Below are 14,346 nucleotides of genomic sequence, written 5' to 3'. Positions count from 1 at the left end.
GAGAGAAAGACTGAAAGATTAATTCCCTCTGTTAGCTCACTTCCTCAATGCCTGCAACAGTGTCATGGCCTGGCCCAGGGCTGAAGCCAGGAACTGTGAGCTCTGTGCAGATCTTTGACATAGGTGGCAGAAATTTGAACACTTGAGCCATCATCACTGCCTCCCAGCGTCTGCGTTATCAGAAGCTGGAGTCAGGAGGTAGAATGGTACATCAAGCTCAGGCACTGCAACATAGGATGCAGCAATCTTTACCGCTAGACCAAATCCCCACTCTAAATCTCAGCTTTATTTTGAACTCCATAATGAGGAGTTGGCGTTTTTTTTACCACCCTCACATTTAATTATATTACTGTTTTATGCCACATTTAACTTTTCTAGATATTAGTGAAGATCAATCACAAAGCACAAATGCAGTTCTAATGATAATAAATATCTTTAAAAATTTTTTTACTTATTAACATTTTATGATATAGTTCCATAGGCCCTGGGATTTCCATTATCCCCTCCCCAATTTCCTCACCCCTCACTGAGTTCCCCTATATCATTACTAAAGTATAGTTCCTCATACACAGTCATGTCCATTATTGTGGGCATGGATGATGGCAGACAGTCTTATTGTCAAGATATAGTAAACAGTTTCATTGGGAGTCCATCTTTAGTCTGGAAATAGAGATGCATACTGCATTGTATCCTCACATCTGGATCTGATAGTCTCCATTACACAGTTACTGTACATCCCCTTAAGTGAAAAGCCACAATCTTTAACTCAGCGGTTAAGTGCTTGTATTGGTTTTAACTGTTTTTTTAAATCTGCTGAAGGATATCCTTGAACTGTGGTTACTTTGCCTGTTCATGACATCACTCATTTGGAAACTTGCATGTCACTTTGAAAATAAACAAGAATTTGCAAAGGAAAGCCATCTTTGTGAACCCCATTCAACTCAAGAGGAGGAAGTTGGGTTAAACCCTAGTTCTTACCCGGGAAGAACATTGGCACTGTTCATAGGTCCCATATTGCACTCTAGAGACTGTTTAGTTGCTTCCTTTTCACAGAAGCAAGATGGGGATGAGGCCAACCAGGTGTGTGAAATAAGGAGACACACACTTGGGGAGCCACATTTTTTAAATCTTGCACTCCAATTGGTTGTTTGCCTCTTTGTGGACCCGTCCCTGATCTTTCAGAGAAGTTTGTCTTACTCCAGGTTTGCTGCTCTAAGAGTCTGTTACATCCTTTCTGCTCTGATTAGTGCTTGAGCAGGTTTTTCCAGTACACAATGCTGTGTCATAGGAGTGCGGGAATTGTGACCTGAAGTGAGGGACAAGAAACATTTTTATTATGTTCTGTTTGCCATTTTGACATGGTAGACTTTGCCATGGATATAATTTAAGTGAAGAAATACAGGATTTCACATTCATTCTACTTGACAGATATGAATGGCTTTTCTGTGTATAGGTAAACATGTGCTATGTTCCCATTTGTAAAGATGTTGGTAAAGATATTCTGAGCTTCCTCAATTCTGTACAGCTTTGCATATTGTGTATGTCAAGACAAGGAGGGCAGCAGCAAACTTTTATGAATTCCCACTCCCTTTGCTTTCAGCCATCTATAACGGAGGTTAAAGATTTCTGAAATCAAATTTTCATTACTCTCAATTACAGATTCAGTTTTTACAAACATCCATAGAAATGTGAGAGATATGCATAAGATAGCCCAGAGACAGTTGAAATTAATCCCGATGAAAATACAGTTAAGAAGTTAGTATACAATTTTGAAAAATAAAGAAGTGGATCATTTTTACTCAACACATTCAAGGTATAAAATAATTAACCTTGAACTGTAACCAAATGCTAAACACAAATTTCTTTCAGGTTTAGATGACCTCCTCGTCAGCAATTCACTGGAGCCCCTGACAAGTCTCCCTCGTAGTTAGCCTTTTATCCATTTCAGTTTTCTTGATTAGGTTATCTTGAATCATTAGGGGGTTTATTTATTTTAATAGACACTTATTGGATTCATGAAAAGAGAATTTGGTGACTAAGAAACAAGAGCTGAATATTATCTGGCTCATTTCACACTTCAGAAGAGTCTCAACCAGCTGAAGAGAAATCCGTTCACAGTTACGAAAGTTTGGGGACTTTATGTGCTTCCATTTAAAAAGCGAACTGTCTGTGGTTAATAATATGAATCTTCTTTGGAGACACTCAGAAAACATTTCCTTTGGTTACATATGCTGACATTTTCTGCATTGAAGATGTGGGTGCGTAAATGGGCCTGTTGCATTTCTGCTGCAAGAAGCCTTTAGTCATTCTAAAGGACTGTTCATTTGCTAACTTCATTCATGTTCCTAGAGGGGTGAAGGGGTAGGCGGGTACTTACTATTTAGTATCTTGAACTCACTCATCAGCTGTATGTAGGTACATCAAGGGGAATACTGTAACAAGACCATATCTTCCAGAAATACACTACCTTACTCAGTTACTTACTCCCTCATTGAAGGTCAGAGCAGGCTGTGAGCTTGTGTTTGATGCTGAGCGGGCCCTGGTTTGTATTTATTGTGAAATAGTATAAAATCAGTAACATTTATCACAAGCAAAAGAATTTAAAAGGAAGTAGCATGAGGGTCTAGAGAAATTGTGGTCTTAACCCATACCCTGGCAAAGAGAAAACAAGTAATTTTGTACACAGAGAGTTTTCAGTACCATGGACAGGAGCTCCACTCTAGGACTCGCTTGTATCTCCTAATCTCAAGTACTCAACAGCATTACTGTTTTGTAAGGGCCCCTCTGGCTGCTTGAATGGTCTCAGACTTTGATACGTGATTTGGATAATATGTCACTCATCTGCTGTATATTTGAGAATTCTAAGCCTTTAAAAATTTTAGACATTCCTAATTAATTATATTCCAGGAGCTCTAAAGCTCCTATGTGAACAATACCGTGTGCACATTCATGTGCACACATAGAGAAAATGCAAAAGATTTTTTGAAGTGCTGGAGTTTTGCGTTTATGAAGCCTGCCATTTCTGTTTGGAATGGAAACTGGCAGGTAGAGCTTATGAAGAATCTAGGTTACCACTAGTTGGTCATTGTAGGTCTTGGTTAATATCCAGCAACACAAAGTAATATCCAGGCTAAGAGAAGTGCTGTTCTAACTTTATTGTAGTCTTTCTCCCAAGGACTTCTTGTTAAGAAGGAAGAAAAGGGTACAGGCTAAGAAATAGTGGTTAATTCTTTGCCATATTAATTTTAGAAATGCCTTTAGTGACTGCTAGGGCCTCATGATTAAAGTAAAACTTCTTTTCATGGCATTCTTTACAGATTGACACCTGCCTTCATTTCTAGATGATGATTTAGCTTCACATAGTTGTTTCTGATTCTCTGATTGGGATTATTTTTTATGTCCTTACACTTGCTGATCAAATTACCTCTGGGATGTGTTTTCAGCACTTTTTCCTCCCCACCTGCTGAAATCCTTCTCTGTCTTCCAAGGTCCACCTTACATGTCATATCTTCAGTGAAGACAGTTTTCCTGAGATGCTGCCTAGTCACAATTCCCCACTTTCTTGTGGGTTCTCTCAAGTCACCTTTGAAGTGAAAAGTAACCATAGTCATTAAATGATGCATGAAATGTATGAAACAATTGCATGGCACACAGGAAGTGAGTGGCTAGAATACCACCCACTGGATGTTCTAAGAGCTCTTTGTCATTGTTTGCAGTTTACAAAATTTGACAAATTGCATCATATTATCTTCCTTATATTCATGAGACAGAGACAGAAAACAAACCATAGAATATTTACAGGATTGCTTCTGGGTATAGTGCTCGTTTCCCAACAACAGCTCTTTGGACATGTGGCCATAAAACTATTCTACTCTGCTAATTTGTATATAGTCAAGTAATTTCAGGTCAATTTAATGAGTGTAGAGTATCTCCTAGTGTTTCAAGAACCATTCTCTGCTATGGAAATATTAAAAGAAGCCAAACCAAATGTTCTGGTGGGGATACAGGCAGATTTTGCTCTAACAACAGTTAATATGAGATTGTGGAAGGGTAGAATCAGAATGCTTTACGGTCCTTCAAGCGATCAGGTGACACCATGTAATTGAGCCTGCAAGCACCGCTTCTCATGGGAGACAGAAGTTTGGCTGTGAACCCTGCCTGCCAGGAGAGAAACCTCACAAAGGCATGGAGACAGGAACATACTGTGTGTCTCTAGGGACTGTGAGTAATTCACAGTGGTTAGAGGGGAAATGGCGGTCTCATGACCGAGAGACAGCATCAAATTGTGGTTCTTTCTGTTGCCTCTTCGAACACTTAACAAAAGTTGTCTTCTTCGTGTCATTATAATGAAACTATCAACTTACAAACTATGGAGTTATCCATCCTCCGCAAAAGTTTAATGGCATATTTCCTCAAGTAGTAAGGATTTCTAATACATTTACAACATGATTTGTTTTGTAAATTTAGATTGACATGCGACTTTTCAGAACAGGTGGATTATAAACAAACTATGTCTTGACTGGTATAAGTGTCGCCTCACCTGCATAGTTGGAAAGGACAATTAGAGTTGTTTATGTTTTGTTCTGTTTTACTGAGGGAAATATATTTGCTTAGGAGGCTGATGAGATGGCTAAAATGAGATGTTAATAAAACTCATTTGCTTATGCACTGGGTGCTTGGAAATTCTTTAACCATTGATTGCAAGGAAGCAGTTTTTGAAGTTGTATTCCTTCTATGGATTCTGATATTGACCATAAAGAAAGTTTTAATTATGAATTTATTGGCATCATTACAATGAAGGCTGCATATGTGTTTTCCTATAAATGTTCCAGATATTCTCTGTATTTTGGAAGTCTTAGTTTTGAACTAACTTTAGGCTCACAGAAATGTTATAAAGAGAGTATGCAAGGAATAATTGTATATCTCTCACCAAGCTTCTTCTAATATTGACACCATTCACTGCCATAGCACAGTTATTGATAATAGTGTAGTTAGCAAAACTAGGAAATGAATATTGCTTCAATGCTATTAACTAAATTGCTAGTTTTTCTATTGATGTCCATTTTCTATGCCTGGGCACTATCCAGGAACCACACTGCATGTCATTGTTACTTCTCCTTGGTCTTTTGCAGTCTAAGTTCCTAAGTCTTTCTCCTTCTCTTTAAAATCTCACCGCTTTTTGAAGGGTACTGATTGCTTATTTTTTCAGATACCTCTCTAATTGGATTTGTGTGAATATTTTCTCATAACTTGACTGAGATGATGCAGTTTGGGTAAGAGCACTCCAGGTGTGGAGTTGTGTCTTTACCAGTGTATCATATCACAGTATTCATGATGTCAGTACCTCATTGTTTGTGATGTTGACTTTGACCACTTGTCCAAGGTAATTTCTTCTTTGCATTCCTGAACCTGATGACTGAATGTTGTCTACTATTTCTGGGAGATAACGTAAGCTCATAGAAGGCACTGAAAGGGAAATTAGAGATAAACCCTCCTTTTTGTAAACCCTTCTTTTCACAGCCCATCTCTGAGCCCTAATACCTTGTCCGCAGGTCACCTGACCACTGAGTAACAGCACAGGAGCTTCACAGTCAGTGGTCTGGGCTCCAAGTGTAATATTCTGTGCACTTCTACCTAGCCTTGCTCAAAGGCTTGTAATTGACTTAGCCCCAGTTTTGTCAGACTATAAAAATATAAGCGAACTCTATGAATATTCGGCTAACCTCAGGAGAAATCACAGAGAGGTGTATGCTGCACGGTTGATGATGCCCACTGACAGAGCTGGCCAAGGCTGGAAATCAGATGAACTTGTGTATCAGCATTTCTGAAATGAAAATAATTCTCCTGGATTGTTTCATATAATACATAGGGAACAACAACAAAAACCTACTTGAGATTTTTAACAGAAAAAGGAGATTTGTTTATTAATAATTCATGAGTTCCCATTGAACATTCACGGCAGAAACAGTGCTATTCAATAGAGAATACTGTCATCTGTCACTGTTTTATTTGACATTTACACTTTTTTTTTTGCCTGATACTGCAAAACTTTCTTGGATGGCATGCAAAAATTATATAAATGAAAAAAAAAGAGATCCCAGTGAGGGGACCCTTTATCTGTTCTGTAATGGCTTCACTCACAGTGCACATCCATGCCTGCAGCATGCCACTTTCTCACACATTCACTGAACGCTAAGCAAGCTAGTACAGGCGCCCACTGAGAAAACAGGGGTACACATTCCAAATGGGCTGATGGGAGGATCATGTGTGGCCAAAGCAAAGGTAAGACGGGAAGTGAGGTGGAAGAGTAAATCTTTTGGATATAAGCATGCAAATGTGAGCAAGTGAGTCAGAGTGAGGGGGAAAGCAAATCATGGTTGTCATGAGGAAAACTGACAAGAAAATACATTGCCATTTCTGAGACAAAATAAATATTTATAAATGGCATCAGAGGAACTCCTGTGGTAGAGAAAGAATATCGACATTTAGTAGAACAGAAAGAGTCCGGAGCTCCTTATGTTTTTTGCTACTGTAAGGCTCCTGACAGTCTTTCTGCTCTGTAGGTTAGTTATTATTTATAAAAATCACAGAACCAGCTGATACATTCATAAGCTAATTATTGAAGCAGCTGGGTACACATGGTGCAATATGTCCAAGGCTGTGAAGTATCACAGATTTCTCGGGGCCTGCTGTGGAGGGGGTGCACTGTTGAAGGCTCCATCCCTTAATCTGATCAGCCAAGCAAACACTTTGTGGAGAAACTAGATTAATAACCCTCTAAATACCATGAATGTGTTTCATCTTCAAAACCGGGTTCCCTTAAACATGCTATTAGCTCAGCTCCATCAGGGATTTGGGGAAGTTCTCTGGTGCCCTAAGCGCAGGGTCTTGTTGGCTACCTCCCTGTGCCAGAAATTAATTTGGTTTGCTTATGTCTGCACACATGATCACACTTGTGTCTAATCTGCTCCCTAATAGCTTCAAGGTCAAGACCTCGCATGTCAGTGGGCAAATTGAGCACTACACTTCTTAAAGACGAATGGCAGACAGCACGCAGTCCATAACAAGGCCTGTAGTGTTGTTCTAAACGATTGTAATGAGTGTAGATTATAACAGCGCATATAAATCAAATGCAGCAATGAATGTTGTGCGAGACATTCCAAGTGTCATAGTGGAGATACCACTCAGCTGTCACCTGTCTCCTTTTCAAGCTGTGGCTTCCCACAATGCAATTCATCTCTCAGGCTGAGCAGCAGGTGCTGTCTTCCTGAAGGTCTGAATATCTCAAAACTTCATCTTTTAACACATATAGGTTTTGTTTTTATTCTCCATTACATGATTGGTCTCCATGCCATCACTTCCCCTGGGAGACGTTAAACATAGCTGTGCGGAACATTTTAGGTTCTGTTGGAGACCTATTCAGCTCTATGAAAAGACAGAGAAATAGGAGCTTATTTTTTCACAGATGATTTCTTTTCCGTTTCAGTAATTCTTTCCTTTGTGCAAAAACACCCTGGAGGAAACACTTTGGAAGAAGGAAATTTTCAGAAATGTGATTTATTTTCTGATAGACACACAAAAAAATTTGCCTTTATTTTCATATACATTGCACCTTGAAAAATCAGTCATTACCTGTCTTTCAGTTGAGTCGGAAAAAAAAATCCATGAAAGCACTTGGAAAAAAGCATTTCCCAGCAAATGCTAAGCTATCTTGTTTTCATTCTTCCTAACCCTCTAACTCTCCCAAGCTCCCAGTTTATTGCAAGAAAAGATCAGGTCTGCGCAAATGTGGCCTCTCACTTGTAAAAACAAGGCAGTGTTGTGTTACAGATTAGTTTATAAATCCCTGGTGGCTTCACAGTTCAGTGCCTACAGCTGCTGCAGATGGGCCTGGGTTTTTGTCTCTTCGCGGTGCTGCAGCCGGCAGTTGAAGGAGAAAATGGAATGATCAGGTTATTAACATGGAGGCCGTGAGGAAGAGGCTGCACAATGAGAACAGCTGGTGTTGCTGTCTTGGCTGATGCAGCGGAGATAATCAAATCTTGCCTCTTTTTGGGTAAAGGCAGAAGACACAGTGGAGAGTTAGACAAACAACGGCTTACGATATTATATGGGGTTTTTATAATGCATGTCAGGAACTTTTCGTGGCTTACAAGTTATGACAGATAATTTGTTGAGGTTCAGAATTTATCTTTCTTTTTTTTTTCTTTTTTAAATTCAGAATTTTCACAAAATTGTTTATGCACCTCTACAGAAAAATTTTTACTCTTTTGCAAGAGACATGATGTGGGACGGTTCTTGTTTGCAAAATCAGCAGTGAAGCTCGGAAATGATGGGTTAGAAAGCTACTGGGTAAAATATTTTGACATGAACCAGTGAGTGATGTTGACAGCATCCTCTGTATTATTTTCATATAATCCATCATTATTTGCATTACATTTTTTTTTCTTGTGCAGTTGCAAGGGAGAGAATATCTGGATGGCAGAGTTGGCAGGGAGGGCATTGGCAGGTGTGACCTGACCAACTACCTGCCTTTCTGCAGATGTGGCTGTAGTGGGAACACAATGGCCAAGAGGGTCACAAATACATGGCATCCAGAAATTGTGCAAATATTTATTTTGTTCATTCTTGCTAAAGGTATTTCTGTTTCGTGAGGTAATTGATAATTGTAAGAATATCCCCTCCCTAGAGAGCTTGGTGCTATTCACCCTTGGGGTTTTGTTCTTTAGAATTTGCCACTTTCAGGCTGGTGTGGTGGCATAGTAAGCTAATCCTCCATGTGCAGCACTGACATCACATGTGGGTTTGGGTTTCTGTCCTGGCTGCTCCACTTCAGATCCAGCCCTCTGCTTGTGGCCTGGGAAAGCATCAGAGCATGGCCCAAGGCCTTAGGACTCAGCACTTGTGTGAGAGACCCGGAAAAAGCTCCTGGCTTCAGATTGGCTCAGATCCGGCTGTTGCAGCCACTGGGGAATGTGTCAGCAGATGGAAAACCTTTCCCTCTGTCTCTTTATAAATCTGTCTTTCTGATAAAAATAAATGTCTTAAAAAAAAAGAATGTGCCACTCTGGAATACATAGTTGTGCACTTTTCTCCGAACAGAGTGACTATCCAGTTGGGTAGCAGAATATGGCCCATTTGGCTGACCGGTACTAATGAGCATTTCTGATATTCAGAACTGTAATCTTGCTTTATTGTGTTGTTTGAAAAGATTGATTGATTGATTTGAAAGGCAGAGTTACAGAGAGAGGGAAAGATTTTGCATTTGTTGGTTTATTCCCCACATGGCCATAATGGTTGAGGCTTTGCCAGGTTGAACTCAAAGGCCCTTCTTCCACATGGGTGGCAGGGGCCCAAGTACTTGGGTGATCTGCTGCTGCTTCCCCAGGTGTATTAGCAAAGTCCTGAATTGGAATGGAGCAGTTGGGACTTGGACAGTGCTTACTTGGGATGTCAGCATCGCAGGCTGCCGTTTAGTCCCCTATGCCACAACCCCGACAGCTGAGTTATGTTTTGTAAGGAACCAATGAGTAGTTTATTCTATAAATGAGCGATACAATAAGCTAATGTGAGTGGACACTCTTGGGGATTGTCATGCTGTGTATGTGGTCACTCATTACTTTTTAGAGATCAGACTGTTTCAGTATCTCCTCAGGTCGGTGCGGCAATTTTAACAGAGAAATAAAGTGAGTGATACTTGTTTGAGGGACTCAGCCACTCTGTATTCTGCATGTGAACTCAAGGTGCTTCCTCTCACTGCAGGGTTGGCTGTGTGAACTGCTCCGCTGGAAGGAGAACCCAAGCCCAGAAAACCGCACTCTCTGGGAGAACCTGTGCACCATCCGCCGCTTCCTGAATCTCCCCCAGCATGAGAGGGACGTGATCTATGAGGAGGAATCAAGGCATCACCACAGCGAGCGCATGCAACATGTGGTCCAACTCCCACCTGAGCCAGTGCAGGTCAGCAAGCCCCGCCCCCAGCCTGTAGGTCACTGCTCGGCTTACAGAAGCCTGCCATACCCACTCACGTGAGAGTGGCTTGCGTGCCATGTCCCTGGTATCGGAATGGGTACTCTGTGTGTGTGTGTGTGTGTGCATGTGTGTGTATATGGACACACATGTGTTGAGAAATGACCAAATTATACCAGACAGCTGTCTTCCTGAGAACCTTCTATTGTGACATTATGAAGCCAGGGTATTCATGAAGAAGCAAGTATTCCCATCAAAAACCCACCAATTCCATAAGTTTGTTTTCTAAACAAACACTGTGAAGCAGTTTTTGATCCAAGATTCCTCAAAGAAGTTTAACTCTGCTGAGAAGAAATAGCTTATGACCTGTAGTATGCAATTGAACACAACTTAGACTTTGAAAAAAGCTATGGCAGATTCTTGGAATTTTAAGATGAGCTTTTCCTATCTCTGATTTACTCATTTAGGAATCAGCATTTGCTTTGGCCACATGTTGGCTTAGTGTTTGCTCTTACTGAAACAAATATCTGGTTAACTAGCAGCTCCTTTTACAATCAGTTTGTTTCAAGAAGAGGTATTTTCTGGGCTTGCAAGGCTAGACTTCGCAAGCTTTGTCTACTATTACTTTGGGAGGTTGTAAGGTTTTTGCCCTGTTGCTCAATGTGATCAATCCTGTGTGCTACAAAGAGAACCCTTTAAGCCACTCTCTTCATCTCAGGTGCAGAAGACGACGTGATGCAGGAGTGTGTGTGTGCCTCTGTGTGTGTGAAGAATGCAAGAGGGTGATGGTAAAGGAAAGGTGAAGCATGGCTTCCTAGTGAAGGTGGAATAGAAATTGTAGAAGATACGATGATGTACCCTCCCCCTGGGGTTTTTTGTGTCCCTTTTCTCTTGCTATGGTTCATGGGTGTTTTAGGTGATTTTTCTTGCATATATGAACATCTCAGGCCTTGCTTTCATGCTGTCGTCAGGTGATTTCCAAGGCCAAAGTCACTGAAAGAGTAGTCCCAACTGTCAGGCATGGATTCATGGAGGCAGTTGGCCTGGAGTGGGTGGGTGATTGGAGTGCTGTGTAGACACATGGCAGAGCCTGCTCTCCTGCTCTGGACTGGTGCTTGGCGTCACTCACAGAAGCCAGGGCTGATTTCCGGAACTCATTCTGTCTTTTCTTCATGGGGCTCATCCCAATGCCACAGGACTTAGTTGTCTGCAACATAGAGCAGTAGTTGTCACACTTTGAGACCTAGTAAAAATTTAATATTAAAGAAGGACCCAGTATATATTTTTCCAGCCTTTCATTTTATAAAGTAAATTTATTGAAAAGATTTCAAGAGTAGTTCCCACTTACTATCAATATCATTTCATAAAATTAAATCCTGTTGAATATCAAGCCAATTAATGAAATGAGTAGTTTCAGACAGCAGACATATAAACTGTCTAAACTAAGCTTGTTTCTTGGTTTTAGCTTGGCTCAGCCTGGGCCATGCAGCTATCTGGGGAGTCAGCCAGCAAATAGAAAATATTTCTCTCTCTTCCTCTCTGTCTTTGTCTTTCAGTCTTTTAAATAAATAAATAAATACTTTAAGAAAGTATAAACATTCAGTTGCTCTAGGCCATTTTATTGCCTTTCATGTCAGTGTGTCAGAACAGGAGTGTGCTAAGCAAGAATCCTTCTGGAGTTTTTAACTTCTGATATCACTAAGAAATTCACTCGTTTTATGAGAGGTTATTTTTATCATTCAGGTATTAGCTAAAGAGTTCACAAATAAGAACATTTTCTGCACATGGACATCACCTGAGCCATTGACCTTGGTCCCATACATCGAAACTTCAGTACCTCACTGGCCAGCCAGCCTTCTTTCTGTCTTTTTCTTGTTTCTCTCTCTCTCTCTCTCTCTCTCTCTCTCTCTCTCTCTCTTTGATTATGTGCCTGCTTCTCAGTGACAGTGCTTTGCAGGGATGAATTTATATGGTTGTTAGCAATATACAAACCTGTGGATTAATTATTTATTATAGCTCTAATATGAAAAGTGAGGAAAACAACCAACAGAACTCACGAGTCTGGAGAGAGTGGTTGGAAAGGACTATTTAAGGAGAGATCAAGATTCTGGCATTGTAATTATTTCCAAATCAAGTCAATAGACTCAGGGTTGGAACTCAATAATACCTTTATATCAATGAAAATTTTAGAGTTATAAAAATATATATTTGGGCCCAGTGCAATGGCTCAGTGGCTTAATCCTTGTCTTACATGTGCTGGGATCCCATATGGGTTCCAGTTCACGTCCTGGCTGTTCCACTTCCTATCCAGCAATCTACTGGTAGCCTGAGAAAGCCCAAAGGATAGTGCAAAGCCTTGGGACCCTGCCCTGATACGGGAGACTCAGAAAAAGCTTCTGGTTCCTGGCTTTGGATCGACTCAGCTCTAGCTGTTGCAGGCATTTGGAGAGTGAATCAGTAGATAGGAGATCTTTCTCTTGTCTCTGTAAATCTGCCTTTACAATACAAATAAATAAATAAATCTTTAGAAAAATTACTTACATATTTTAGAAAGTTTTAAATTAAAATGTGGGGCATATTAGTTTGGCAGTAGGAAATGTATCATTATTAAATATAATGAAATTAGTGATTACCAAGAGCTCCTGATACAAGCAGTATATTAAAACACATAGACGTCCTCTTCACTTGTGGTCATGGAAGTGAGTGGTATTGAGATAGTGCCATTTGTATTCCTTTAAGCATTAGAGCATGCTATTCCTATCTCTCCTTCTCCTCTTCCTCCTCCTCCCTCTGTCAGTTCTTTAACAGCAGAGAGAAAGAGAGAGAGAGAGAGACAGAGAGAGAGAGAGAGACAGAGAGAGACAGAGGCAGGCGGGGGAGACTGAAATTGATTTCACCTGTCTTGCAGTGATTTACTGCCATAGCTAGACTGGGCCATTCTGAACCCAGGAGCTTCCTTCAGGCCACCAGCATGGGTAGCAGGAACCCAAGTACTTGATCCATTACCTGTTGTGCAGTCAGGAGACTCAGGCAGGTATCAAACCAAGGCACTTCAACATGGGATGCCAATATGTCAAGTGGTGGGCTTAACCACTGGGCCAACTGTTCATCTCTTCCTGATTGTTCTTCCCCCTTCCCTTCCTTTCCCATCTTTTCTTTCCTTTCCCTTCCATTCCTTTCTTCTTTTCTTTTTTCTTTCCTTCCTTTTTTTCCGTATCTCTCTTTTGGTGGTGGTGGAATGGGGGACAGAGAAGGAATGAACCAATGAATGAAAAATCTTTCTCTTCACTCTCACTCTGTATTTCAAAGAAAGCCGTTCTGCCTGCCAGCCTGCGTCCCTTGCTTCATTTTTTCCTTCACTTTCTTTTTTCTTTCCTTTTCCTTTTTTCTCTTTCTGCCTCCCTCCCTCCCTTTCTTCCTACCTTTCCTCTGCCTTTCCTTCCTTCCTTCTTTCCATCCATCCATCCATCCATCCTTCTTTCTTCCTACCTCCTTCTTTCCCTCCCTTTCTCCCTTCCTTCCTTTTAGTTCAGAGTGAGAGAGTGGAAGACAGAAAGAGAAAGACATTTCATCCATTGGTTCACTCCACAACAAAACACAACAGTCAGATCTGTATCAGGCTGAAGCCAGGGACCAAGAACTCCATCTGAGTCTCCTGTGTGCATGACCAAGACAGAATCCTTGGGTCATTACATGCCATCTCCCAGGCACACTAGCAGTATACAAACCAATATAGAATGTGGGTGTCCAGCTGTGCAAGACTGCCCATCTTTCCCCTTCCCCTCACCCCACACTCTCTTTTCTTAAAGATATGAGGCAGTGAGTGCTGTGTATAATTACCTAGCAGATTGGTATATTGAATTAGAACCCAAGTTAGATTGCATCAGAATTTTGTATTATCTTCCTCACTCTTGTCAATATCTCCCACTCTACTCAGTGGTTTCTCTAGTTAAGAAGCCCGTTAAAGACACAACTGTTTTCCTGATAGAAGATAGGATATTTACAACTGGCATTGTGGCATAGCAGATTAAAATGCCATTTGCAATAATAGCATGATATATGGGAGTGCCAGTTCAAGCCCTGGCTGCCCTGATTCTAATCTAGCTCCCTGTTGAATGCCTGGGAAAGCAGTGGTAGGTCAACCAAGAGCTTAGGCCCCTGCCGCCTACGCGGGGAACTCAGATGGGCTCCTGGCTTCATTCTGGCCTCTCTCTAGCTGCTGTAGGCGTTTGGGGAATGAACCAGCAGATAGACTTCCTTCTGTGTCTTTTCCCTACTTCTCTCTCTGTTCCTCTGCTTTTCAAATAATTAAACAAACAAATAGATAAATAAAAATTTTTAGGAGTTATGAAAGGGAGAAAGAGTATCTTTCTTCCC

General features: G+C 40.9%; 1 protein-coding gene across 2 annotated transcripts in view; it reads left to right on the top strand.

Moving 5' to 3' along the window:
* Window positions 1–14,346, top strand: part of SATB2 (SATB homeobox 2) — a 175,832-nt gene that overhangs the window by 134,482 nt on the left and 27,004 nt on the right. For both annotated transcript variants that reach the window (XM_004576949.2, XM_058664796.1), the window contains exon 10: window positions 9,763–9,960. In XM_004576949.2, the coding sequence (XP_004577006.1) occupies window positions 9,763–9,960 (198 nt within the window). The remainder of the gene's footprint in view (window positions 1–9,762; window positions 9,961–14,346) is intronic.

This window comes from Ochotona princeps, chromosome 5 (genome assembly GCF_030435755.1).
Source record: "Ochotona princeps isolate mOchPri1 chromosome 5, mOchPri1.hap1, whole genome shotgun sequence".
Taxonomy (NCBI): domain Eukaryota; kingdom Metazoa; phylum Chordata; class Mammalia; order Lagomorpha; family Ochotonidae; genus Ochotona; species Ochotona princeps.
This window is presented reverse-complemented; position numbering and strand designations above follow the sequence as displayed.